The 27,253-nt window shown below is 53.8% G+C and overlaps 8 protein-coding genes across 8 annotated transcripts in view; 5 read left to right on the plus strand and 3 right to left on the minus strand.

Annotated features, from left to right (window-relative positions):
• UMAG_15051 (uncharacterized protein) overlaps positions 1 to 1,532 on the plus strand; it is a gene marked incomplete at both ends in the record, with an annotated part of 1,919 nt that extends 387 nt beyond the window's left edge. Inside the window, one exon of the mRNA XM_011388560.1 lies at positions 51 to 1,532. Within this exon, the coding sequence (XP_011386862.1) occupies positions 51 to 1,532 (1,482 nt within the window). The remainder of the gene's footprint in view (positions 1 to 50) is intronic.
• A 509-nt stretch (positions 1,533 to 2,041) lies between these two features.
• UMAG_00797 (putative adenosine kinase) lies at positions 2,042 to 3,079 on the minus strand (the record flags this gene model as incomplete). Its single annotated transcript, XM_011388267.1, has 1 exon — positions 2,042 to 3,079. One exon carries the CDS (start codon positions 3,077 to 3,079, stop codon positions 2,042 to 2,044), a length of 1,038 nt encoding a protein of 345 aa, XP_011386569.1.
• A 649-nt stretch (positions 3,080 to 3,728) lies between these two features.
• UMAG_00798 (uncharacterized protein) lies at positions 3,729 to 7,892 on the plus strand (the record flags this gene model as incomplete). The annotated part of the gene is made up of 1 exon (XM_011388268.1): positions 3,729 to 7,892. The coding sequence occupies one exon, from the start codon at positions 3,729 to 3,731 to the stop codon at positions 7,890 to 7,892; it is 4,164 nt and encodes a 1,387-aa protein (XP_011386570.1).
• Positions 7,893 to 8,190: 298 nt separating this feature from the next.
• On the minus strand, positions 8,191 to 10,551 carry UMAG_11837 (uncharacterized protein; the record flags this gene model as incomplete). Its single annotated transcript, XM_011388519.1, has 1 exon — positions 8,191 to 10,551. One exon carries the CDS (start codon positions 10,549 to 10,551, stop codon positions 8,191 to 8,193), a length of 2,361 nt encoding a protein of 786 aa, XP_011386821.1.
• Positions 10,552 to 14,329: 3,778 nt separating this feature from the next.
• On the plus strand, positions 14,330 to 16,501 carry UMAG_00800 (putative inorganic phosphate permease; the record flags this gene model as incomplete). Its single annotated transcript, XM_011388269.1, has 1 exon — positions 14,330 to 16,501. One exon carries the CDS (start codon positions 14,330 to 14,332, stop codon positions 16,499 to 16,501), a length of 2,172 nt encoding a protein of 723 aa, XP_011386571.1.
• Positions 16,502 to 17,417: 916 nt separating this feature from the next.
• UMAG_00801 (ubiquitin-binding TORC1 subunit KOG1) lies at positions 17,418 to 23,177 on the plus strand (the record flags this gene model as incomplete). Its single annotated transcript, XM_011388270.1, has 1 exon — positions 17,418 to 23,177. One exon carries the CDS (start codon positions 17,418 to 17,420, stop codon positions 23,175 to 23,177), a length of 5,760 nt encoding a protein of 1,919 aa, XP_011386572.1.
• Positions 23,178 to 23,496: 319 nt separating this feature from the next.
• On the minus strand, positions 23,497 to 25,398 carry UMAG_00802 (ribosome biosynthesis protein RRB1; the record flags this gene model as incomplete). Its single annotated transcript, XM_011388271.1, has 2 exons — positions 23,497 to 24,545; positions 24,831 to 25,398. The coding sequence occupies 2 exons, from the start codon at positions 25,396 to 25,398 to the stop codon at positions 23,497 to 23,499; spliced, it is 1,617 nt and encodes a 538-aa protein (XP_011386573.1).
• Positions 25,399 to 26,404: 1,006 nt separating this feature from the next.
• UMAG_15030 (uncharacterized protein) overlaps positions 26,405 to 27,253 on the plus strand; it is a gene marked incomplete at both ends in the record, with an annotated part of 1,583 nt that continues 734 nt past the window's right edge. Inside the window, one exon of the mRNA XM_011388556.1 lies at positions 26,405 to 27,253. Within this exon, the coding sequence (XP_011386858.1) occupies positions 26,405 to 27,253 (849 nt within the window).

The following is a 27,253-nucleotide window of genomic DNA, read 5'->3' on the forward strand; positions in this document are numbered from 1 at the left end:
GATCACGATGAGCTGCACGACTGAAAAAGGAAGGTCACTCGCATAGCGTCTCGTGGCGTGGTCTTGCGAACGTCTGTACTTTGCTTTTTCTGGTAGTCGGTCTCGTCGCTCTCTTTGCCGGATACCCCATCATCTCGCACTTGGAAAAGAACAACAACCAGAGCAAAAGTGGTTTCAATCTCGGCGGTACCAACGGCTCAGGCCAAGTGCCTGATCTTCCTCTCTTTAGCCTGATTGACAAGGACACGCCCCAATCGGCTCTCTCACGCGTGTCGCCCGCCGATGGCAACTCCTACCATCTCGTCTTTTCCGACGAGTTTGAACAGGAAGGCCGAACCTTTTGGCCGGGTGACGATCCGTTTTGGGAGGCTATGGAACTGTACTATGGTGTCACTGGCGATTACGAGTACTACTCGCCCGAAGCTATCAACACCACTGGCGGTGCACTCTCAATCACCATGACCCAAAAAGCTACACACAACCTCAACTTCCAGTCTGGGATGCTCCAATCCTGGAACAAATTCTGCTTCCAGGGCGGTTACATTGAATTCTCGATGCGAATGCCCGGTGGACCCTCCACTTCTGGCTACTGGCCCGGTCTTTGGCTCATGGGCAACCTCGGTCGACCAGGTTACCCCGGCTCTACCGACGGCATGTGGCCCTACTCGTATCCTGGCTGCGATGCCGGCATACTGCGCAATCAAACATGGGTCAATGGTACTGGTCCCGATGGCGCTATCCACTCAGAGGGTACCTATTCGGTCGGCGGCCAGGTTTCTTTCCTCTCTGGCATGCGATCTCCTGCTTGCACCTGCCCCGGTGAAGACCATCCTGGACCCAGCGTCAACATTGCCCGCTCATCGCCAGAGCTCGATATTCTCGAGGCTCAGATTCAGAATCACCAAGGTGTCTCTCACGGTTACGCCTCGCAGTCGTACCAGGTAGCGCCGTTTGATCTCAGCTACGAGTGGGTCAACACGTCAGATGCTGTCAAGATCTGGGATTCGGATGTGACACAAGTCAACTCGTACAAGGGCAATGTCTATCAAGAAGCTGTTTCGTCGCTCACACGGATTCCTGACTCGGGCTACGTTGACAGCAGCAATCAGTACCTCACCTACGGCGTCGAGTATCATCCTGACTGGAACGAAAACGGCGGCGGTTCCGTCACGTGGTACGTCGATGGCAAGCCTTCGTGGTCCATCAACGGAAAGTCGATGCCTGCAAACCCGCCGATGGACATTGGCTTGCGAACCATCTCGGTGGAGCCCATGTCGATCATCATAAATTTGGGCATGTCGCCGACGTTCCAGCACGTCAACTTTGGCAGCGGCGGTGTCGTGTTCCCAGCTACCATGTCGGTCGACTACGTCCGTGTCTACCAGCTAGACGGCCAGAGCGACCGCATCTCTTGCGACCCACCTGACCACCCGACCGCCCAGTACATTGCGGACCACATGGATCTCTATACGAATCCAAACTACACAGTTTACCCGCACAAGTGGCCCAAGAATAAGCTCACCGGTTGTTAAGCGGTCTGGTCGGCGCAAAGTTTCTGTTGCTCTTTCCAGTGATGGCGCGTGTCAGTGGCGCTGTCTTTTGTGTGCTTCTTGTCTTTGCTCTTGCTGTTGTATTTGTAGATTTGAAACATTCTATTTGACTGACGTTGACTGAGTATGGTCGCGCATGTCCCTGAAAGCGTTGGGTGTTGAGAATCGGACCAAAAGAGGACCAAGAGGCGAAAATAGGCTTTGGTCCAGAGAGATGAGAGACATGAACCGAAGGAGACGCGTGGATTTGTGGAATTCAGGCATCACAATTGCGGCTCGAGAAAGTGTCATGGATGTATTACAGGCATGCGCGGAGGTAGTCAGAATGAAAGAGGGAGAAAGGGGGTGGGGTATGTTGAGCACCCTGGATGCGAAATTTGAGGACAGGAAAAAAGGACCAGACATGTATGGGGGGGTAGGTGAAGATGCTATGTTGAGAGCTTGGTATGAGATACAGCGAGCGAGACGGAAGATGTAAATTAGATGGCAATCTAGATGACGTTTTCCTTAGGGAACTTGAGGATGGGACCGACCTGACCGATGCACATGCCACCGAGCTTGTGTCCGACGTCGATGGCTTGGTCGATGGACTTTCCAAGCACGAGCGCGCCTACGACACCACCGGCGAAAGCGTCACCGGCACCGTTGGTGTCGACAATGTCGGCAGGGTTGATCTTGGGTGTCTCGTGAACCTTTTGCTCCTTCTCACCGCGCTTAGCGACAATCGTGGGCTGCGAGCCCTGGGTGATGATGACCACTCGCTTTTGCGCCTTAGTGGTAACAGCATCAAAGTCGGCGATGGCCTGGGCGATGGTCTTGAGATCCTTGGATTCCAGCTTGTGTGCCTCAGCCCACGCTTCGGCCTCGGACTCGTTTCCAAACACGACATCAGCATAGGGAACCACCTGATCGACCTGCGAGGTGAAGAACTGCGGGATGAAAGGCGCCGACAGGTTCATGGTGAACGAAACATCGCGCGATTTGGCTTCCTCGGCAAGCACCAGCGCCGACTCGACGCCGTGGGTGAGGAAGAAGCCACCGAGGTAGAAGATTTTGGCGTTCTTGATCGCCTGCTGAGCTTCAGCGGTTTCGAGGTGCGACTTGGTGAACTTTTCGGCCGCACCCAGGTTGGTGCACAGCGAACGGTTGTGTCCGGTAATCACAACAGCGCACGAACCGGTGGGCTGGTCATCGGAAAACTGGTAGATGGATTTGAGACCTTCCTTGTCGTTGGCCGCCTGCAGTTGCTTAGCGAGGTCATCCTTGCCGACGCATCCGAGGTAAGCGGTAGAGTTGGCAGGCAGAACGTACTGCGCGCAGCGAGCAGCATTCTGCGCAGCACCACCGGCAACGTAGGTAACGTCGTAGTTGTCAACAATGTCCTTGTAAATAGCAAGCTGCTTCTCGTCAGCCAGCACGGCGTCATTCGCTTTGAGACCGTACTTCTCGAGCATCGCCTCGCCATTGCGGATCTGCATGTCGAGCAGTGGATTGCCGAGAGCAACCAGTTCAAAGTTTCCGCCTGCCATTGTCAAGATGTGTATCAATGTGGAGATGAGAGAGTTGTTGATGATGGAAGAGAAGAATGCAAACAGTAAAGCCAATCACGAATCAGCTGTCTTTTGTGTCCCTTGCACGCTACCAACATTCCCATCTGCGAAAACGTGCGTGCAGAGTTTGACTTTCAGCCACGAGCGTTTTGACTAAGTCAGATTTCTTCCAGGCCTGCGCACCAGCCAATCCTGAATTGGCCACGGGCTAGACGCGAAGAAAGGTACAAATCGATCGGGGTTGTTTTTTGAACATCGGCCGATCGTGCTAGGTGTTGCGTGTTGGAAAATGCGCGTGCTGTGTCGTTTACGCGTAGAATCGCGGCGCGGGTTCAGAAACTGGACTTTTGTCAGCACACGCTGCAGCAGAGAAGCGTAAATTTGAGTTTTTTTATTTACTGCTGAGTTGTTCTCAGTGCTCCACGCTCGTGTCTTGTTGATGTTGGACAGCAGCTGAGCTTGTGTGGCGACAATTGCCCGACTTGACACTTGTCACTTGGAACTGTGACTTGCTTGCCCGACTTAGCGAAACGGTACAACGCCAGCGTCGGAACTTGCGTCTCTTCTGACCAATCTCATCGACATCCAACCAGGACGTGGGACTGTGCGGAACGCTCTCGACACAGTCATGACAACGCAATCGAGCGCCGGTCCACAGTCTCAACCATCGCGCGATTTCTTTGCTTCGTCACCTTCCGCAACCCCTGGTTCACCCAGCAAACAAGCTTCTCAAGCGTCCAAACAGCCAGACGCTCTGGTAACACCATCATCGGTCACAGCCAATACCTCCGTCTGTGCGGATAACCTCTTGGACCACCACCAACATGAGCCGCAGCACGATGCTGCATCGGTTGTCATCGGCATTGAAGGCTCAATCAATGATTCTGCTGCGATCCACCGTCGAAGGCAGCAACCACGCAGAGCTGCTGTGCAGAATGCAAAGCCCCTATTTCTGGCAGAAGACGAAGACGATGCTATCAACTGGCCGGTAGCGGATCAAGAAGAAGGAGACGACTTCTTTTCCACGCAGCTTGCCGACCAGAAAGTCAAGAGGCCAGCTCGTGCAACTGTGAATAGCGACGAAAAGGATTTCCAGCCTAGCACATTGTCGTCTCTATCTTCCCCTCCATCAGAGACCGTATACAAGCGATCGCCTCCGTCAGACGATGTGCAAGCGTCCAACGGACCAGCCAAAAGACCAAAAAAGTCTTGGTCGACCCCAGCTTCAGTAGCTACTACGAAAAGCGCGCCGCGGCATTGCTCACCAACACCCGACCCACGTCTTCGCCACGATGCGTTTGACCGTCGCTACATAGGCACTTTTGTGCTTTCAGCTTGGTCGTTGTCCAAAGGCTCATCTTATGTGAAACCAGGCGATGCGGTCCGCATTTTTCGTCCACGCAAGAAACATGCCACTGCTGAGCCAAAGATTGCCTCAAAACTCACTAATGGTGGCATGCAAAAAGCCAAGCAGACCACGCTCAATTTTCGAGGTGCCTCTGCAGGCCCCACCAACTTCTTTACGTCCAAGCAAAAGTCGAAGGAAAAGGAACACTTTATCGTTCGTTTCAGCAACATGCGTGGCTTTGAAGTGGGTCGTTTGCCTCTTGAGGTGGCTATCTGGATGTCTAAGCTCATCGATGCCGGAATAGCCGAGTTCGAAGGTGTGGTGGTCGATTGTCCGCCATCACTCACAGTCGGATGTGACATTATTTTACAGGTCAAGGCGTATATCAAGTTCGACGCTTTCTTCTCGACCCTACTTGGCAGCCGCGAATTTGACGATCAGAACGAAGCGCTACGACCAGAGACAGCCGAGTCAGATCTGGAAAAGACTCTACGAGAGAGAAAGATCAGCTTACTTCGCATGTTTCGCGTATGCGACCTCAAGCCTCGCCTAAGCAACGCGATTCTCAAGTCGCACAAGGCCAGCGACGACTTTTCCAGCGAGGCCATGCTCGATCAGTACGGCGGAGACATTCAAGGTGCTGTCAAGCATGCAGGAAGTGATCTAGCCATATCGACCGAGAACGGTACACAGCTTCCTCACGCTGGGGAAGATGCTTCATCTACCGCTATTGATCTAGACGTTGAAGGTGATACCGACGCTGTCGCTCATCTTGAAATAGCCGATCAGTTGCAAAGTGCAAAGCGGCAGACAGATGGCGATGCAGATACCGAAGAAAACGACGGTACTGAGCTCAACCTCAATCAGCTCGACCAAGTCTATCGCAAGGCTCAGGCGAATGATGCCCACCTTCCTGAGGTTGAGCCACCCGAATCGTTCGTCCTCACACTGCGACCTTACCAGAAGCAGGCGCTGGGCTGGATGAAAAACATGGAAATGGCGCCTGGCCAATCGTCGTCTAGCCAAGAGCAAAGCGTAACGCAGCAGGGCAACGGCGACACTGGCGAACGAAACGTTTCGCTTCATCCTTTGTGGGAAGAGTACGAATTTCCACTTGACTATGACAATCCGCAAGCAAACGAGCGTCTGATTCTCAGCGCTACGCGCTTGTTTTACTTCAACCCGTACACGGGTGATCTCAGCCTGGACTTCCAGCGTGCTAGTAAGGGCTCGCGCGGCGGTATTCTGGCCGACGAGATGGGCCTAGGTAAGACAATCATGGTGGCGAGTCTGCTCCATGCTAACCGCACTTCGGATCCAGGAGAAGAAAGTGAAGGTGAGATCAATGCAGTCGACGCTGCAGAAGGAGACGTTTCCACGAAACGCAAAGGCTCGGCGAAGCAGACTTCGCTGGCGTCGGCGTTTGCTGCGTCGACTTCAAGTGTAGATCAGCGCAAAGCTTTGCTTAAGGCATCTGTGTCGAAAGGAAAAGCATCTTTGGTCGTAGCTCCGATGAGCTTGATTGGCCAATGGCGCGACGAGCTGATTCGCGCTTCGGCTCCTGGATCGCTCACACCCGTGCTCTACTATGCGGATACCAAGGGCGACTTACTCGCGCAACTCGAGTCCGGCAAGGTAGATGTCGTCATCACATCGTACGGCACCTTGGTCACTGAATACCGTCGCTTTCTCGACGGAGGTGGAGCCTCTAATCGGCACCTGTCGGTCAGCGCTCCACTTTACTGCATCGACTGGCTAAGGGTCATCCTCGATGAAGCGCACAACATCAAGAATCGCTCCACCATGAACGCTCGTGCCTGCTGCGACCTTGTCTCGCGGCGTCGCTGGGCGCTTACAGGTACGCCGATCATCAACCGTCTCACGGACCTCTTCAGCCTACTCAAGTTCCTGCGTGTCGAACCGTGGGGTGATTTCAGCTTTTTCAACTCGTTCGTGTGTAAACCATTCCAGGCGAAATCCACCAAAGCGTTGGATGTGGTACAGGTGATTTTAGAATCGGTCTTGTTGCGCAGAGAAAAGAAGATGAAGGACAAAGATGGTAAGCCGATTGTCGAGTTGCCTCCGAAGACGATCGTGGTCAAGGAGCTCGAGTTTTCCGAATTGGAGAGGAGGATTTATGACAATGTCTACAGGAGGGCGTACTTGCAATTTGCGAGTCTCAAGGCAAATGGTACGGTGACAAGGAACCTTTCGGTGATTTTCAGCGTGTTGATGCGGTTAAGGCAGGCGGTGTGTCATCCGAGTTTGGTATTGAAGGCCGGTAGCAAGGTGCAAAGTGGCGGAATACGGAAGGATCATGTGGATCGGAATGGCGAGGTTGGAGTGGGCGAGGGGGATCATGTCGAAGTTGATGCGGATGCGGTCGAGTTTGGACTGGATTCAGACCATGTAGGAGGGAATGGCACGCCGAGTACGCAAGATCTGCGCGAGTTGGTGGCTCAATTCCAGTTGGACGAAGCAGGTGAGGCGGGTGATGATTCGACCGAGAGCTATACGAAAGCGACGGTTGAACGGCTCATCGGCGAGATGCATGGTGATCAAGCGACTGTGCCACCAGTTGTTAGTGATGGGGAAAACGAATGTCCGATTTGTTTGGAAGAATCGCAAATTTCTCCATGCTACTTACCACGGTGCATGCACAGCGCTTGCAAAGCGTGTCTGGTGGACTATCTTGGGCAGTGCAAGCAAAAGGGAGACCAGGGTGCTTGTCCGACGTGTCGTAAGGGGCCGGTGCAAGAGACCGACTTGATCGAAGCGATACGTACACGACCTGCTACTCGAGCTGCAAGTGGTGGTGCTTCGCCCACGGACCGACCCGGAAAAGCCTGCACATTGACCAGTGTACCATCCGTGATTTACGTGCGTAACAACCTACGTACATCGACCAAACTCAGCGCGCTCATCTCGCATCTCAACACATTGCGTGCAACTGAGGCCGCATTCAAGGGCGTCATCTTTTCGCAATTCACCTCGTTCCTCGATCTGATCGAACCCGTACTCACGCGTTACCGTTTCCACTTCCTCCGCCTCGACGGCAGCACCCCGCAAAAAGTACGCGACAAACTCGTCCTCGAATTCCAATCTCCAAGCCCCACCAACCACGTCGTCCTCTTCCTCATCTCTCTGAAAGCCGGCGGCGTCGGACTCAACCTAACCGCTGCAAACAAAATCTGGCTCTTGGACTTCTGGTGGAACTCGTCCATCGAAAACCAGGCCATCGACCGAATTCACAGATTCGGCCAAACAAGCCCCGTCAGTGTTTTCAGGTACATCATCAAGGACTCCATCGAGGATCGCATCCTCTTAATCCAAAAACGAAAGGACATGCTCATCAAACATGCATTGAATACCGACAACCATCCACATGGTACCAAGCCCAACAGTGAGATGCTCGCCAACTTGGACTTGTTGTTCGGCGAATAGGCGTGTCTAGTGCAGCAAACGAATCACGAATCACGAATCACGAATCACGAATCACGAATCACGAATCCGTTTAGCCCATCTCACAATCAAATTCGTGTCTGTGTGCGCGTGTGTGCGACGTGTTCCAAGACTGATGTGTTCGTTCCGTATGCACGAGAATGAGAAGAGTACAGCTCCGGTTGGAAGCGCAGCCGGGCAGGAGAATAAAAAACGTACTGTTCCGGTCGCAAGCGGAGCAGGCAGCGTAGATGAATCACGAACGTACAACGAGCAACAAGGTGTATGCGATCCAAGCGGATTACCACGGCACGTCTTCCAGTTCGAGATCGGAAGATGCGAGATGGTTCGAAAAGGAAAATGTGTCGGATGGTTGTGGGACCGATGGCTGGTCGGCTGCATCAGCTGAGGCGTTGGCGCAGGGCTCGGCCTGCTTGAGCTTCTCCCACCAGCTCGGGCCGACATGGGCTTTTCTGGCCTTGGATGCCGCTGCCAGCGGATTGGTGCGCCGCAGAAGCGCACACGTGGCACGCCGTGACTCCTCGAGTTGCTCTACTTGCTTCAGACTACTATCAAGCAGATCCCGATCGAATCGACCCAGACGGTCGCAAAACAGTTCAAATACGTTGAATCCTGCTCCGTCGCAATCTTCTTCGTCGTCGTTGACAGCTGGCTTAGCTGGCATGGAGATCAACGAGGCGACTTGACTTGCTGGGGCGGGGGCAACGGATCCAGCATCGGCAACTGTGGCGTCGGGCGTGCTTCCGCCACGTTGCACCTGCTGGCCTCGTTTGAAACCGGACAATTGATCCGATTTGTTCTTCATAAAGTCCAACACGATGCCGAGTTCGGCAGGAGAGACAAAGTTCTGCGTCAAGGCCACTGACTCTTCGAGGTTGATGACGAGATGCCACCATCCGCTGGGGACGTACAGAACCTCGCCTTCTTCGCAGACACCCTCCAACAGCAGCCGGTCTTCCTGTCGTGATGCTTCGGGTCCGTACAAGCGACGTGTTTCCTGAGCGAACTCGAGAAGCCATTCGGCGATGCTGAGAGGAGCAGTGACTTCGGCCTCGTCTTCGCTCACGTAGACGCCTGGTGGAGTCACATGAGGCGGCAGCATCATCCACGCCTTTCGACCGTTCAAAACGGCGTTCCAGGCCGAAGTGCCGTTCGGGTCCTTGTGCCAGCCACTGCCGCTGCGTGGGGGACCGGCGATGATCCAGCGATGATCGGGTCTCAAGAGTCCGAGCAGCGAGAACAGATCCGATCGAACGGCCGACATGTCGTACTGCGATGCGGCGTCTGCATGCGTCGACGAGATTCGTTGAAAGAACTTGGGCACCCTCCATTCGAGCGACGCGTGTGGGTCATCAGCGAAGCAAGCATCAAAAAGATAGAAGGGCGACTCGTCTGGGACTGCATACGGGTCAAAAGTCGAGTCTCCTTCGTCGATGCTGGCCGAAAAGAACAAGGACCCGACACGTGAGACTGTGTTAGGGGTGTCTTTGAGTGGCGGGGCGGACAAGTCGCGAGGCCCGAGCTCGTCCGATGGAGTACCAGAGCCGGGTACAGTGATGGAGGGGGATAGCCGCGGAGCCGTGCGTTGGATTGAGATATCGTCTTGGTCGGCCAAACGCTGCCAAGTCTGCTCCTGGAGGTGTTGCATGCCTCGCGAATAGCTAAAGTAGGCAGGCAGCCGCGCTCGCACAGCCTCGCATTGGAAGAATCGATTCGGCCAACGTTGTGCGAGCTTGTCGAGTGACCAATCGCGACAGGGCCAGTCTTTCGGAGGCATAGCGTTCTGCACAATGGCAGGTGTGTTGGTGTATGCAAATTTGTCCTTAAAAGTAGCAATTGCGCCTGGCTCGTTCAAATCAATCTTTGCGATGGCGGTGTAGACGCGACAGGCTGGAGCGACGAGATGTTCGAGAGGCGCCATAGCAAGACGAAATGGGTGGTAGAGCGTGTCGGAAAAGATGTAAGGCGACTGTATGCGAGGTGCGGGAGGGTCAAGCAGTGCAAACAGGGCGCCATCAGTGGAATTCTTGAAGGTTTCATCAAAAACGGCACGGTCCATCTTGTAGTGCCAGATGAAGGTACGCTTCCAGCTACCACACCATCGTTTCATCTTGCCATGGAATCCCAACAGGAAAGCCTCACGCCAGATAGAGTTGGTGGCGTTGATAAACGTGTAAAAGCCATGGCTGACAGCCTCGAGCTTGACTAGTGTCGCCGGATCCTCGGCAAAGCCGGAGAGAAAGTTCAGAAAAAAGTCGTCCTCAAAGCGCGCGAACAAGCCCAACGAAGCAGAGCGATCATTGCGGTTCGAGAGAAATGCGTTGCCGAGTGGCTTAATGCCTAGTGGGTGAGCTACCTGAGGGCGACCAGAGTGCGACTGTCTACGAGCGTGAGAACAAGGCTCGGCTGATCCGATCCGGACGCGCTTGTTTCCCTTGCGGGCGGAGCGCACAGAACCCGAACCATCGCTGCTGCTGCCCGCTTCGTCTGGCGTGGTAGACGGCTCAGTAGACGGTAGCGACGTAGTGCCATCCGTATTGGAGCCCGAGTCTTCAGAATCAGCCGCAAAACGCTTTAGCACAACAGAGTCGGGAGAGATGGAAGAAAACTTGCGGTTGGTCTCTTCGACATCGATAGTCATAGGACTGTCTTGAATGTGGTCGTCTAAAGCAGTGACGGAAACCTGGACCGGCCGAAAAGCTTCCGTCTGAGTTGTAGTGCCGTTTACTAACGCGGTGGTTGATGTGTTGGGAACCGGCGACTGTTCCGTTTCAACATGTCGGTCGTTCGCATACAGTTTGATTTGCATGGTGCTGATTTGATTTGATGGATTGTCGAGAGGTAAAAGGGTGAAATCGCGCGATGACTTTAAGAGTAGTAGAGTGGCGTTGCAAGGGGAGATTGGACGACCAACAGACAGGTCGAATCTCGTATCAATCGGTCAGCTAAAACACCGAGATACACAAAGAGATGTTTGCAAAGCTAGAATGGGCTTGAGACCATTCGAGCGGTTAGAGTCGGCGCTGCAAGCGATGTAGCGCACAGCGATAATGACCCGTTGGGAATGAGCAAAGCCCCAACTGGAGAATACCCCGAGAGACCTGAAGGGTTCGCCTACGTGGTGAAGGTCTTGCTCACAAGACGATCAAGCGTCTCTGGCCAGCGAACGGTGGGAGTTTTCGCAAAGACCGAATCGGTCGATGCATACAAAAGCCCACAAGCCAAAGTGAACCTGGCGGTTGACGAGATTGAGACTGCTAGAATTGGCTCCGAATGTTCGTCCGACGGGTCGGCTAGAGGAGCAAATAGCGATGGTTTTTGATGATTGTAGGAGTGCGCAGAGTGTCGAGGTCGGATACGGCGATGGTGCGATGTGATCAACGAGCACCTCGACGCGTTGACTTGGTTGACTTGGTGAACTAACGATCGAGTGATCACACGAACGATTCAAGTCGAGCGGACTGGGTTGGCAGTAATCACGAATGCTGTCAACCTTTCGACAGGTTACACCACCTCTGTCTGCATCCTGGGAATTATTCACACGGGACTTGAAGACAGTCGAAGCAAGACCGCACGCCACTGTACCAAACCAAACCAAAAAAAAAAAAAAAAAAAAAAAAAGGGGGGGACATTCATTGAGGCGTGCTTTTCCGATTTGTGAATACAAACTACGGGGAGGAGACCCAGAGGTCAGGAAGACTTCAAAAGCCTCTCCGTTGAATGGGCTACATTCACGATTCACGATTACAGCGCTCCTGTAATCACGAATGCCAATTCAAAAAATTGGAACTGGGCAACTTTCGTATTAATATATTATTAATCATAATGTTGATCTGAAACGCTGGCGCACAGTCTGGGCGGAATCAACCTCAGCCTCGTTCTGGTTCACTATTTAAGTTGCGTGCTTGTGTATAACGTTATAGTACGCGGACCGACTCGTGCACAGCGCGACAGACACACGTCAACTAGCTGATCGCAGAGGCCGCTGACACTGTCAATCGATCGCTTTGCTGTGTCTCGACTGTTGGAAGGGGTCATTAGCAGGCGGCTAGAGACCTTTTCGTCTCAGTGGAAGTTGCGAGTAAAACAAAGTTCGAGAGAGGGCGGAGTGTCAGTGGCTTGATCCCTGTTCGGAAGCAAGTCGGAATATGGGGAGAATCTGCAAACAAGTCCCGCTCGCGCGCAACTAGTCACGAGTGTATATTTGCACAGGTAGACACAGAGCTTTGGTCAGCCAACGTCCTTCGTAGACGATCGAGGCTGGCATCTTCCCATCGTGCATGGCTTGAGCTGGTTCTATACTATTTCATCAGAGCTTCTGGATAGCGGATACACATGATTGGATCTTGACTCGATTGAAGGCCGCCCTTCTCCGTTCATTCACGTACCGAGGTTTACGCCACGTCAGCGGATCGTGAATCCTTGCTCAAGCTTGCGTCGAGCGAAAAAGAGGCGTCTGTGCTTGGCGCTCGGTTTCGGTTTGGATATACGGAACAATCACCATCACGGCGCCTCACTCGCAACGCAGCATCCTGCCACACAACAATGAACAGGGAAGGCCATCTCGCTTTCTTGATCCGAGGTCGATGGCCACAGAGACAATCGTGAATGACTCGCCTGGTAGCAACTTACTTTGCTCCGCGATTGCACAGGGTCGGACCAGGGCGTACAGGTGCCGATCTTGAAGATCCAAATTCTGAACCCTGGTCGAACCCGATCCAGCCGAACAGGACGCCACCCAACGCCAAAGGTCCGATCCTCACAATTTCGCGCTCCCGCTCGTAGCTCGTCCCGCACGCTGTTTTTGAGGTTCGGTCCCGCGTTCCCTCAGCCAGTGTCATGAGTTCTGCTGAGTGTGTATAGCATTCGTGATTCATCATCATTCACGATTCGTGATTCTTGGAGTGTAACTTATACAATTTTCTCACAAAGAAAGCTTCATTAATAATAGGTCACAGCTGCAACTCCAGATAGGAATCCAGTTCCTTGTTGCTTTAAAGTTCCGCTCTGCTGCTGCCCTGAGAATGTCATACCAAACTAGTCCATGTAGTAATCACGAATAAGCTGCTGGAGCTGGCTTGGACGACACTTTAGCACAGAGGTGCCATTGAGCGAACCATGGCCTCCGCTTTCACGGTACGTCACGTGGTTCTCCCTATACACCATAGTCGGATCGACTCGATCAGCATGACATTCTGCAACACCTCAGAAACGGCATTCTAGGCGGGAGCACTAAATTAGTTTCGACAATACCATACTCACAGACGCGCGATTCGCTGCCGTGTTGCGAGAAGAAATGCAGGCCTTGAGAACGTGGACAGCTCGGCTACACTTTTGGCTCCAATTTAACATACCTTAAGTTAGATTAACACGTTAGATTCGTGATTCGTGATTCACGATTCACGATCTGAGTTGACTTCGTCCTTCTTCTTGGCACGTGGCTCAACAGTTTAAGCGCGTCTGTATCGACAACTCACAAGCAACCACCGTTTCGCAAGCTCGTGTATAGGTGGAGAGACCATATGGCGCTGACGTGCTGCAAGAGTGACTGTAGACCCAGATGACTTGCGGTATCCGAGACTTTACTCTGATGCTTTCAGAATCGAACACAGCAGAATCACTTAAGCACGTGCTCAGGTTCATTCACGATTACCCTTCTCGATGTAGCCATTTGCGCAGCTCATTTGCTGTGTGCGCTTGCCTCGAAACGGCTACAATGATATCGGGCCGCGTTCGGCCACAGGTCTCGCTTGCAACGAGGTGCGTCTCGGATGCATTGTTAGTCCCCTCATCGCAATGGTACGTGTGGAAGTTTTCTGTACTCAACAACCTTCGCAATCACATTGAAGAAGGAGATCCTGATTATTAGTATTCTTCCCATACCCACACATGCGGATCCAGAAAGGTCGCACGTCAGCCCTATCTGACAGAGCTAGCCCACAGCCCACAAGCGTGTTCCTTCGTAGGTTCTCGGCGGAACCATTGTGCAGGAAACCGGCGGCCAACGGCCAACTGCTACACATGGCCTTATCGTCTTCACAGTTGACGTCTGGCCCGTGGCGCCAAATGAGACAGTCTCTCGGCTTCAGCTCTAAGTCTCTTTCGTTGATCGTACCTACCTGGTGGTAGCCGATTGTTGTACCCTGCACCCTCTTCTTCTAAACCCGCCGCCCCTAGACCAGGTGACAGCCGGCCGACCCTGGTCGAAGGCGAACCTCACCTTGCTTGATCCGTTGCCAATCTTTCTGGCCACCACCAATTACCATTGTCCAAGCATGTCCTATACCTAACGGCCTTCCATCTAAGCGCTGCGCCAGCTTGATTCAATCCACCATACCCCCATACTCTTTAGTGTAGCCGCGGAAACCAGCTCGCCAGCCTCAGTCATTTCTCATTTTGTTGAAGCTAAACTCCCAAAAATGCCATTCGGAACTTCAATGGATGCCTGGGCATCCTTCTACGACTATGCCAGTGACGATCTCGCAGTCGCAAGTGCTGTCGGATCAGCGCGTGCATCTTCCGAGCTTGATCATGCCGAGCCTCTGCCCATAGATGATCGACTGGGCGCTTTACGTCAGTCAGCACTCCGCCCAGATTCAGTCGTTTTCTCAGCATTGCAACCAATGCAGCCCGAGAATAGTCCATCTTTTCTTCCAAGCTGGCACAATCATAAGTGTACGAGCACACCAACCCATCTCAGCTCGGTAGCTCTAGATCATCACCATGATCACGATCCGTCTTCACAGCTTCGCTATCCGCGTTTCGATCCCTGCTCGCGCCTTTCTCACAGCCAAGAAGTACAGAAAAATATGCTGCAGCAGGAGACTAACTTCAGCTACAATGTCACACCTCCATTGGCGCTAGTGGAACGGCATATGGCAAGAACATGGATCGGTCTTACATGGGGTGAAATCAAGCTGCTCGCCCTTGCGGGTGCCGGATTCTTCATGGACTCATATGATTTGTTCATCATCAACATGGTTTATCCAATCCTCCTATTGGCGTACTACCCTCTGGGAACAAGCAATATCGAATGGGGCTTGTCCGGTGGAGTATTGAAAGCGTCCGCGAGCATGGGAAACGTCGTTGGCCAGCTTCTTTTCGGCTTTCTTGGTGACTTTTGGGGCCGCTCGGTACTCTACGGTAAAGAGCTTATGCTTGCGATGCTTGCCATCATTCTCATGATCTCAGCTCCTGATACCCTTCGTGGCCAAGGCGTCACTATCTGGATTGCAGCTTTTCGATTCTTGATGGGTATCGGAATCGGCGGTGACTATCCTCTCTCAGCGACTGTGGTTGCGGATCGATCAAGCACCAAGACGCGCGGATTGCTGCTGTCGCTTATCTTCAGCAACCAAGGATGGGGTGCTCTAGCTGCGGCGCTGTCTGCGTTGGCTGTTATCGCAAGCTACAGCTCGTCAATTTTGTCTGACAATCTGTCCGAGCTTAGTGGAGCTTGGCGCATTCTTCTTGGCCTTCCACTCGCACCGGGTTTCGTAGTACTCTATTTCCGCTTGACCCTAATCGAGTCGGCTCGTTTCGTGCAAGCGCGCTATCTACAAGATCACGATGATGTGGCCATCCGTGCCGCTGCTGCAGGGATCGATCTTCCGGAAATCTCGGCAACGCGAGGGTTAGTGAGGCCAACAAGCGCCTATGCAGGCACAGAGGTGGCCAAGCAAGCCCATCTACGACGGAAACACTCTGAATTGCCGTCGTGCCCATCGTCCTTTCTCGGCTCAAACGGAGCAAGTACAAACAGTGGTCATGGGGTAGCCAAACATCATTTCCATTCAAGCTTGCCTCGGCGGCAACTGCCTTTCCCTCGAGAGCTGCGTGAAGCGATGCGAAAGGCCGCCACGCAAAGCAAGGGTCTTTCTTTCAACTCTATCGGTGTGGCACGCAACGACTTTTGGGAATACTTTAGTGAATGGCGACACCTCAAAGTCCTTTTGGGCACATCCATCTCGTGGTTTTTGGTCGACATCACTTTTTATGGCATCAACCTCAACCAATCGGGCATCTTTGCGCTGATTGGCTATACACAGGGCAGCGCATGGCACCGCATCTACAAGCAGGCGCTAGGCAATTTGATCGTGGTGCTGGCGGGTTTCCTTCCGGGCTACTATCTCACTGTCGCCTTGATCGAGGTCATCGGACGCAAGAAGATCCAATTGTTTGGCTTTGCGGCCAATGCATTGCTGTTTCTGGTGCTGGCTCTTAGCTACAACACCATCATCCACCAAGCGGCCCCCTTCTTTGCCGTGTTTGTGCTGTTGCAACTCAGCTTCAATTTTGGAAGCAACAGCACCACGTTTGTAGTCCCGGCAGAGGTCTTCCCCACACGCGTTCGAGCTACTGCTCACGGCTTCTGTGCAGCTATGGGCAAGCTGGGTAGCATTGTCTCTTCTCTTGGATTTAGCATACTGGCCACCAGTCCAAGCTTTGGACACACGGGCATATTTTGGATCTTTCTCGGCGTGAGCTTGCTTGGCTTCGTCGTGACTCTGCTTCTGGTGCCAGAGACAAAGGGTTACGATGCTGATATGGTGGATCGACAAGAGATGCTGGACAGACCAAGCAGGGCCTGATTCCGTGCTTGCAGACCTTCTCTTCACGCTTCGTCTAGCTTGATTCGTTTGACCCGTTGGATCAGGCTGAACATCTTTCACACCTTATGTACCATATCCTGACACACACACTAGAAAGCACTGTACCCTACTCCTCGTGACTGTATTGTATCACTACACTAATCCGTACTGTACCTGGCTCATGTTTACCAAATTTTTCAATTCCATACGGTGCTGTACATCGCCCGTGAAGGTAATCAGCGTGAGTTCTGGTGTTTGATGATGCCAAATCACGAATGACGACGAGTCACGAGTCGAGAGGGTCACTAACGATCTCACAATTCGCCGCCAGAGACACAAGCACGAAGCGTGAAGACGTGGGAGGTCAGAGGTGAGAAATACTCCGCAGTCATGACCACGCGCTAGGTCACTCACGACTCGTGACTTGATTTTCAATCACGAATTGTGATTCATTTTCGCCATTTTCTAGCAAGAAATCCGATCAAAGCAGCACAGCGCGGTCTCGCATCTGAGCCCACAGCGCGCTCGGACCCGTCGATTTTCGTACCTGGACTCAGTCCATTCGTGATTCACGACTTGGTACCAAAATTACGCTTCAACCATCAAGCTGTTTGGTGCTCGACACGCCGACTGGAAACCCCTTCTTGCCATCATCCATCTTACTGCCTACTCCAACCAAGACGATCAACACACAGCATCTTTTTCAAGCGACGCCTTTTGCACAGCGGTCAAGCGCCGTCAGTCGTACGGTGTTTGCGTTTGTGTCTTGTTGGAACACCACGACAACACCCTCAAGCGACTCTGTCCTTGTGATAGCCGCAAGCCATCAGCCTTCTCTCAGGCTCGACTTTCATTGTCACTGCTTTCGCATCCATATTTTGAATGCAGCTCCATCGCCTCCCCTCCATCAATCAGCATGGCACACCTTGCTGCTCACATTGAGCAACCCGAGGCGCGCCGTACTGCCTTCACCTCATCCCAGCCCCCTCATCCCTACATGATAGATGGTAACGGCCGTACGGCTTCCGCCTCGCGCGCATCACATCAGCAGCAGTATTCATTCCCACAAATGTCCGACCCAGGTACGCTCGTTCTCAGCACCAGCACCAACACCGGCGGCCAACCTCGTAACAACAACGGGTCCTTGCTCAACTCTACCTCCACGCTCGAGGCTGATACCGACGCTCAGCAACTCACCACCGAGCCTGAAGAGGAAGACGATGCATCGACAGCGAGCGGCAAACGTCATGGTGCGCTCCTCGTCGAGGAGGCCAATGAGTGGATGCTGCAGCACTCCTTCTTCCACTGGGGCCTGAAACGCCACATCACCCACGGCAACCCCAAATCCAGGGACGAGAGAGATCTTCCAGATTGGCGGATGCGCGAACGTCTACGAACCGTCACGGCTGCTCTCGTCATGTGCCTCAACATTGGTGTCGATCCTCCTGATGTGTCCAAAACCAATCCCTGCTCCAAGCTTATCTGCTGGATGGACCCCAGCTCACTCGAAGTATCCAAAGCACTGCCCGCCATCGGTCGCAATCTGCAAGCCCAGTTCGAGACGCTCAGCACCAAGACTCGTTACAAGCAGTACCTCGATCCTATTGTTGAAGAAACACGTCGCTTCTGCACAACATTGCGAAGGGCAGCCAAGGACGAGCGCGTGCTCTTCTATTACAATGGATATGGTGTGCCCAAGCCAACACCGGGCGGCGAAATTTGGGTGTTCAACAAGGCCTATACGCAATACATCCCCGTTACCCTTTACGACCTGCTCACGTGGCTGGGGAGTCCTTGCATCTTTGTATGGGACGCCAGCTCGGCCGGCAACGTCGTACTCAACTTCAAGCGTCTACAAGAGCGAAAGGCGGAAGAGGAGGCAACTCGGTCCAATCGAGACAGGGAAGGTCATAACCGCTCCGGCGATCGTGACCGTTCCAAACCACATGCTGACGCATCCTCTTCGACAGGAAAGTCCAGTGCACAGTCTTCGTCGACGGAAGAGCCACATTTCCCTTTGCGCGAGTCTATCCACCTCGCTGCTTGCGGTCCAGATGAGGTGCTTCCCATGAATCCAGATCTTCCCGCCGATCTCTTCACTTGCTGTCTCACTTCACCCATCGAAATCTCTCTGCGCTGGTTTGTGCTCCAAAATCCTCTCCCGTCCAAGCTCAATGTCGACATGGTCATGAACATTCCCGGTCGCCTTCAAGATAGAAGAACTCCTCTCGGCGAACTTAACTGGATCTTCACCGCCATCACCGACACCATCGCATGGACCGTCCTACCACGCACCATTTTCCGCCGTCTTTTCCGAGACGACCTCATGGTAGCAGCGCTTCTCCGCAACTTCTTACTTGCCGAACGTATCATGCGCTTCTATCACTGCACGCCTATGAGCCATCCTAAGCTTCCGCCGACTCATAATCATCCACTTTGGGACAGCTGGGATCTCGCCGTTGACCAGTGCCTGGCACAATTGCCCACGTTGCTTGCAAAGGAGCGAGCACAGGCTGAAGCTGCTGACGGCGGACCACCTGTTCCCCCCCACCTTGCGTCGTTTGAGTATCGTCACAGCACCTTTTTCAGCGAGCAGCTGAAAGCTTTCGAGGTCTGGCTGCAGCAGGGCGGCGTTAGTCGAAAAGGAAGGAGGCGTCGTGTAAACGCTGCGATCACTCCGCATGGCAACCCTTTTGCAGGCTTGTCATCCGCAGCGACCGGCGCCGATCCAGAAGCATTCGACGATGACGGTGATGCAAGCCCAGTTCGCGAACCGCCTGATCAGCTGCCGATCGTACTGCAAGTGCTGCTGTCCCAGGCACATCGCCTACGTGCTCTCATCCTGCTCAGCCAATTTCTCGACCTCGGGCCGTGGGCAGTCAACATGGCGCTCAGCATCGGTATCTTCCCCTACGTACTCAAGCTTTTGCAAAGTCCGGCTGCTGATTTAAAGCCTGTTTTGATCTACATTTGGGCTCGAATTCTGGCGGTGGACCGGAGCTGCCAGAATGATTTATTGCGAGACAATGGCTTCATCTACTTTGCAGGTGTTCTAAGTCCATTCCAGAACAGCAATGCGGGTCAGAACGCTGGTGCCAACGGACCCTCGATCCCTATCCCCAACGTCTCGGAGCACCAAGCCATGTGTGCATTCATTCTTGCCGTCTTCTGTCAAGACTTCCCCGCCGGGCAGGCTGCGTGTCTCGAGACAGACGTCATGCACTCATGCCTTGAGCATCTCGAGGACGACGACTTTTTGTTGCGGCAGTGGAGTGCACTTTGCCTGGCCCAGCTTTGGGATGACAACGAAGCGGGCAAGGCACGCGCCATCTCGCTAGACGCGCACGGAAAACTCTGCTGTATGCTTGGCGATGTTTCGCCCGAGGTGCGGGCTGCCGTTCTCCATGCTCTCGGCACTCTGCTCGGTGCCAGTGGATCTAGCCAAGACCAAGTCGACGTTGTCTCGTATGTCACGGGCGAGCCAGTGCCTGTCTCCAATGCTAACCGGCCCGCTTCGGCGAGACGCTTCTGCCCTGGCACTGGCGCTGTTACAGGTCTGCCGCCAGCTAAACAGCGAGGTCTCGAAATCGGCATTGCCATTGCTTTGCTTACGACCAAAGGAGACTGTAGCCCGCTGGTTCGAAAGGAACTGGTTATCGCACTCAGCCCTGTGGTGGCTGAATACAAGGGATTTTTTGTCCTCGCGGCGTACCTGTACTACTCGAGAGAGGGCAGCTTGCAGAATCCACCTTCACAACAGGATCGGACGTCAGCGGCAGGCCGCGCTAAGACAGCACAATCGTCTGGCGACAGTGATCGACGCGGGTCATTGGCATCGTTGGGTCAAGACAACTCCAAAAAGAGCGTCTCAGGACCGACGACAGCTACACTTGCCGCTGAGGAGGCCTTGCTCGCGCGTCTCGCATCCAAACTTCTGATCGAGGAAGAAATTGAGGAGGAAGACATTGCCAACATTCCAGCCTTTATGACCATCTTCGTCGCGCTGCTTGATCTCAGCGTTGACTCGAATCCGGAGGTGGCGAATCTGGCATGCACGGTGGTCGATTTTGTGATCGCTCTTTTGCTCGAAAGCGATGTGTCGAATGCCGGCGAGAGCGTCCTACGAGGTCTTGGCGCTCAAGGAACTCTTTCGCGCTTCACTACGCCCACCAGCACTGACGCTGCATTAGAGGGATATTTTCCACTGACACCCCGCTCTACTGGAACGACACCAGGGTCGACCGACGAGATGTCAACGTCACAGATTGCAGCCATGAATGGAGCACATGTACCCCCCTCTGGCTTTGGCACGGGTGGTTCTGGGCCTGCCCGTCCGGGCCATTTGGTGCGTGCACAGTCTCAAGCAGCACCCAAGCGTACTTCGACGCTTGCACAAGCGGTCAAGACGCTAGCTACCTTGGGTTATTCGCGACCAGTGTCACCGGTCGGGTCGGATCACGACACCTTGGGCCGACCCTTGTACGGCGAAGCAGGGCCATCAGGCATTCCGCCCCCTGGTCCAGCTGTGCTCGCACCGCGTCGCAGTCCAGGCACCAAGGCAACCGCGGCCCAGTACAGCTCTCCCTATCTTCCAAAGAGTGGTGCAGGTGGTCCGACAACTCCTTCACACGAAGCGCCGTCCACGCTATCGATGCCCTCGTCGCCGCTCAACCCGGCCGCCAAGCTTGGCAACCGCTCGCAGAGTGCAGAAAGTCTGTCTATTATCAACGGAAGCGCGGATCGCAGAAAGCTGTCGGCAAGCAGCAGTGGCTTGATTCAAGCTCAGCAGCGCCCCAACGGCAACGGCCATGGGAACGGCAGCTTGCTGGACAACAGCACTGAACAGGCCAGCAGTGGTATGTACGACCAACAACGCTTCTATGGCGATGAGCTGGATAAGGATCCACATGTAGCTGTTGATGACCATGTCAAGGTGGGAGACACACTCGCTGGACTCATCGCAATGGACATGTTCCGCTTCCGCTCGCGCTTTACGGGCAGCGCCGACGGCTCGACGCAAAACACGCCGGCTTCCTCTCCTGCCGTGAGCCGTGCAAATCGGTGGGGCTTTATGCCCACTCCGGGCAGCAGCGGAGTCAGCACGCCGTCGGGTTCGGTGGGATCTGGTGGCGCTAGCAACGAACTTCGCGAGACACTGCCGCTCAAGAGCCGTCTATTTGCATGGTGTAGCGAATACTACATCGAGCCGCAGATGAAGCAGGCAGAAAGCGAGGAGCCAGGCAGCATCAAGTACAATGTGCAGCACTGGAAAAAACAACGCAACAGCCGCCTCACTGAGCATTCTCTGGAGATTGCCGACGTCGCTGCTCAGTCTGCCTGGTCAGAGCATGGTGGCTATATCCGCAATGGCGCCGTCCCATACTTGATGCTTTTCCATCAATATGAGAACCACCTCGTCACGGCTAGCGATCAGGATACGGTCGCTGTGTGGGACTGGGAAGAGAAGCGTCTGCTCAGTCGATTTGCCAACGGCAATCCGAGCAGAACCAACATTACATCGACGCTATTCATCAACGAAGACAGCGACGCGATGCTGCTAGTCGGCTCGGCGGAGGGCAATGTGCGAATCTACAGGCACTACGATTCTCCTGCGCATACGGCAGGCTTCCGAGGTCCCAAGCTCGCATCGAGTTTCCAGGCTCTTCCGGATTTAGTGAGGAGCAAGCGACCCAGCGGTCTAGTTGTCGACTGGTTGCAAGGATCTGGCCACTTGCTCGCAGGTGGAGATAGTCGGGTGATTCGAGTATGGGATGCGCATCGCGAGCTTTGTGTGGTCGACATTCCCACTCGAGCTTCGAGCTGTGTGACGTCGATCTCTTCCGAATCCGACTTTGGCCATCTTTTTGTGGCTGGATTTGGAGATGGCACGGTCGGTGTATATGACAGACGCAATCCGCCTGAAGCGAGCCTGGTGCGCTTGTGGGAGGAGCACCAGACGTGGGTGCAGAACGTGCATCTGCAGAAGCGTGGCTCGCGAGAGCTAGTGACTGCCAGCGTCGACGGTCAAGTGCGGCTGTGGGATATGCGTGTACGATCGTCGATCGCAAAGTTGAGCCTGGGCGGTAAGTTGGGCGGAAAGCTGTCGTGTATAGCGGTGCACGAGCAAATCCCGTTGTTTGCGGCGAGCTCGGCACCCAAGCCATTGCGACCGACAGCTTCGGCTCAGACGGTGCTGCTGACACACCTCGAAACGCTGTCGACGCTAGGCAAGCCGATCGTTCGTAGTTTTGCACCGATGGGATCCACGCAACATCTTGGCAACAGCACGCTGCTGTACCCGCCCGAAGCGGTGAATTCTGGCGTACATCATCACCATTATCTGCACCACCTGCATCATCCTGGCGAGACACATCATGGCGGAATGGGTGGAAGCGGGTTCTTGTCGATGCAGCACTCGGCATTCTCGGCTGGCAACGGCGGGGCTGGAAGCGGTCTTGTCGCAGGAATTAGCGGGACCAGCAGTGGAATGCATCATGGTCCCCATCTGAACCCAGCCAACCCTTTGCACGCGCTCATGCCGCCCGCCACCGAAATTGCCCCGTCAGGCTTTACACCTGCGATGGGAAGTATGGCCTTCCATCCGCACCTGCCAATATTGGCGTTTGGTGGTCCGGATACGCTGATCGAACTCAGGGAGTGGCCTGATTCCAGTTGATCGGTGTGCAACTACATGTAATGGATGCGTTCCCAGGTCGAAACTCGTGACTGGCAAGTGCGTGTGCAGATGAACAGATGATTTTAAAAACACGATGAAAGAGCGTTCGAGTTGCACATGACCAAGATGCGTGTTGGTCTGTGCTTGTGCGTGGAAAGATTTGGATAAATCGTCAGCGGTGCTCACGAACGAAAGACGGATCGCACATGCGGAGTCAAGACACTTGACGGTCTCGGGTGGGAGATGAGAGGGTACAAATACAGCGCCGAGGCATATAAGATTAGCATGGGAAAACAAGAAAAGTGGATCAAGAGGTAAATCAGACCGAGATGGTCTTGAAGAGGTTGAAGCCATCCAACGAGGTAGTGGCGAGCATTCCTGGGATTTGCGGGTGCCAATGCAACTCCTTGCAATCGGTCAACCCATGGTGGCAGAACAGGAGTTGAGGAGGAACATCTTTGAGACCTTGGACGCCGACGCCGGCTGCGGCTTGTTCGTCGTCGTCGTGTTCGACCGAGAGATCCCAAAGTGTAACTTGGTCGTCTCGACCGCTAGCGGCAAAGATCGAGTCTTCAGTAGGGTGCCATTCAACCGAAGAGATAGGCGCTTTGTGCCAGTCAAAGTGAGCGACCGCCGAGGGAGCCGTGCTTGAGTTCGGCTTAAAGTGTCGAAGATCCCACACTTTCAGTGCACCTTCGTCTCCACCAGAAACGAGAAGGTAGTCGGTTCCTCGATTCCAGGAAATCACATTGACATCTTGCACATGCGCGTTTTCAACCGAGATGACGCTGCGTCGGTTTTTCACTCGAACATCCCAGACACGGATGGAGCGGTCGGCGGAACACGACGCAAATACGGTAGGTTCCTTTGGTGACCACTGCAGGTCTTCGACGGAAGACGTATGCGACGTGAATGGTGTTGGGTTCGTCGTGAAACCTGCATTGTTCGCAGTGGTAAGGAAGATCTTGCTGTGGATATCACCCGTCAACAGCCTCAACGACGAAGCTTTTCCGCCAGCCGAAGATCCGCCATTTACCACGCCCGCCCAATCCATAGCATATCCCTCTACACCATTGTGCGCCTTGACGGTGAACATGGGCGTGTTGACTCTGCGCGCATCGTAGCTCGTTCCGGGACGATCGAGCGAGTTGAGCAGAGGACGAACGTCAAAGATCTTGACATCACCCACTTCGGACCATGCTGCAACTGGGTACGCGTCCAAACAGGGCTCGAGGTCTGAAACAGGCGTGCAAGTGGGCGCGGCGCGAACGCGGTTGATACCACCGACGACAGGGATGGATTTGTACTCGAGAATCGCATCGTCGTCCAGATCGTTTTCATCGTCTTCGTCTTCGTCATCGGACAGACCTGTAGCAGAAAGCAGATACGCAACGTCGCACTGACAAGTCAGCAATCTGATTTACACTCGTGAGGCGTAAATAAAGCCCGATCAGGATATCCAAAAGGTTGCGTTCTTGGCTCAGAAAGAAAAAAAATATAGGTAGCTGAGATGTTGTCGGCATCGAGCTATCTCCCAGCCCCACGGGGGCAGGAGACAGCTCATACAGCCAAATGCCTCAAGGCATCATTGCCAATACTTGCACCTTTTCTGGGAGCATCCGTCGGTCTGTGTGGATTCGTCAAGATACTTACCATCGTCATTCTGAGTTTTGTGGAGTGAACTTGCCTTCATCACGAGGATCTCGTTGCGCGAAGCTGTGTCAGCCTGGGTACCAGCAACCATGTACGAGGTGTGCGGGTAGCTCTGCCTGTCGTTTCCAAGGTGGTCCTTGAGATGGTCAAACGAGAGACAGGGCCATGTTACGTTGAGACGGTGAAGCATCTCGTAAGCGCTTTGATCTGCTTCGAGCGTCTGACCCTCTGCGAGCTTGCTAACACCTGGGATGTAGACTTGCGTCTCGGGCTCCACAGCGTCGGCTTCATCATCCTCGGGTCGTTGGATCTTGCCGTCGACTTTGACACCGTCGACCTCCATAGTTTCGGCGTCGTCGTCGTCGTCGTCGTCATCGTCCGAGTCTTCCGAATCGCGAGTGGCCAGAACAGCGTCGGTGTCTTCCTCGTCAAACTCGTCTTCGAACTGGTCCTCGAACTCGCCCATATCGTCGTCGCCGTCGGCATCCTTGATACGATTGAGTTGGGAAGGGGCTGAAGCCAAAGCGGACTTGCCCTCCAACGAGGGCGAAGAGGGGCGTTTTGACATGATGTAGAGGTGAAAGAGAGAGAGAGACAGGGAGGCGAGGGGGAGTACAATGCGATGAACCTAGGTATAATGCAGAAGAAGACCAGGAATGAGAGAGTGGGTATATTTGTGAGCCAAGCCAAGTAGCTGGATAGAAAGAGAGAGGAAGAGGAAGAAGAGACTGACGTGCAAGCAAACTTTATGAGGAGCACAAACTCAAAAAAATTCTTCTCGACCGGAACCTTGAACAGCTCTCCTTTTGCGTTTTTTACGTCTTCTGCGGTCACGAAAAAACAAAAATCAAAATCAAAAAAACCTGACTAAGCATTTCTAAGTTGACCATCCGTGATTTTTATTGGCATTTACAAATGTTAGTATAGTGTTCTTCGGTGTTTGAAATGGGATAACCGGAAGGGTCCCCTCTTGTCCCTTAGGGTTGGCAGAGAGGTCTTTGGCGACACAAGTTTCGTTGCTTGGAGAAAACTAAAAATCAAAAAGATGCCAAATCTCCCTGAACGCTTGGCATCTCGTGGTCTCTCAAGTCATAGAGTGTGCAGGCTACCGCAACATTACTCACAAATCACAAGTCAAGCATGAGCCAGTTGTTATTAATCACGAATCAAGAATGGAAGCGCAGAGCGAGCCAGGAGCATCCATAATTCACGATTCCTGCTGCTTAATCAAGAATCGTGAATCGTGAATCACGAATGTGACTGACTTATCATGGATTTGGCTGTTGGATTCGCTCTGAGGACATGTGCTTGACCGCAATCGATGCGACCGTTCCAGTCAGACGCATCGCAATCCATCGTGGCATCTCGTCGGCATTCATGATTGATTGGCCTTATCGCTGCCCACCGCCACCACCATCACCATTGCTATCATACCGAAGCGGCTTCAAGCGATATTAACCCTCTTGCATCGATGAAGCTTGGATCAACCCACACTCAATCGACAGGCGTTCTGCAGTGAAACCCGTTCCGCTTGTTTCGATACCGCTACCGCTGGACGGGTGTCATCGTGAACAATGTCGGGCTTCATCGCGTTTTTGCTGCTGGTGAGCGGTATGGGCGTAGGGACGCTCGTCTGTGGACTTGCACCGCTCTCGCTCCCACTGTCGCATCGGATGATGCGCGTGCTCGAAGTGTTTGGAGCTGGCTTACTCGTCGGAGCTGCCGTCACAGTCGTTATCCCTGAAGGCTCGAGCGCGCTCTTCTCCAATGTCACACCGCCATCGCCGTCGCCGTCGCCGTCGCCGGCCAGTATCTATTCAAGTGCGCTGCATCCCACAGCGGCCTACAAGCCCGTCTCACCACTCGAAATACCGCCAGCATCCCACCCACAATCTTCGCAGCCGCTATGGGCATGGTCCTTTATCACTAGGCGATCGGAAGAGCCATCGCAAATTCACGCGCTCAAACACGATCCGCATAATCACGACTCGCCTAGCGATCACAAGCCATTCACACAGTCCGACGCAGCACACCGTCTTGGAAGCAGCATCCTTTTTGGAATCGTTCTCATGTACATAATCGACCAGCTTACTTCCAGCTCGACAGCTTCGTCCCACAATCACCATCCAGACAAGACGCAGGATCACCATCATAGCCACGAATATCTTAACTCGCCCGTGCGGCCACGTCTCGAAGCGCACCGCCTATCCAAATCGTTTCACCAGAGATCCGACCCAACAACGACACCCAACACCATTCACAAGGTCAGCAGCAGAGCGTCGTTTACCATCTATGACCGTTCGCAGCATGGCTTCGATGAGGAGGCTCAAGCAGGAGCTTCTTCGGCAGGCACACAAGCACCCTCGACGAGCAATGAACCGCACAGGCGTGTTGAAAGCATCACCACCGCTTCCAGCAGCAGC

Source organism: Mycosarcoma maydis, chromosome 1 (assembly GCF_000328475.2).
Source record: "Mycosarcoma maydis chromosome 1, whole genome shotgun sequence".
Lineage (NCBI taxonomy): Eukaryota > Fungi > Basidiomycota > Ustilaginomycetes > Ustilaginales > Mycosarcoma > Mycosarcoma maydis.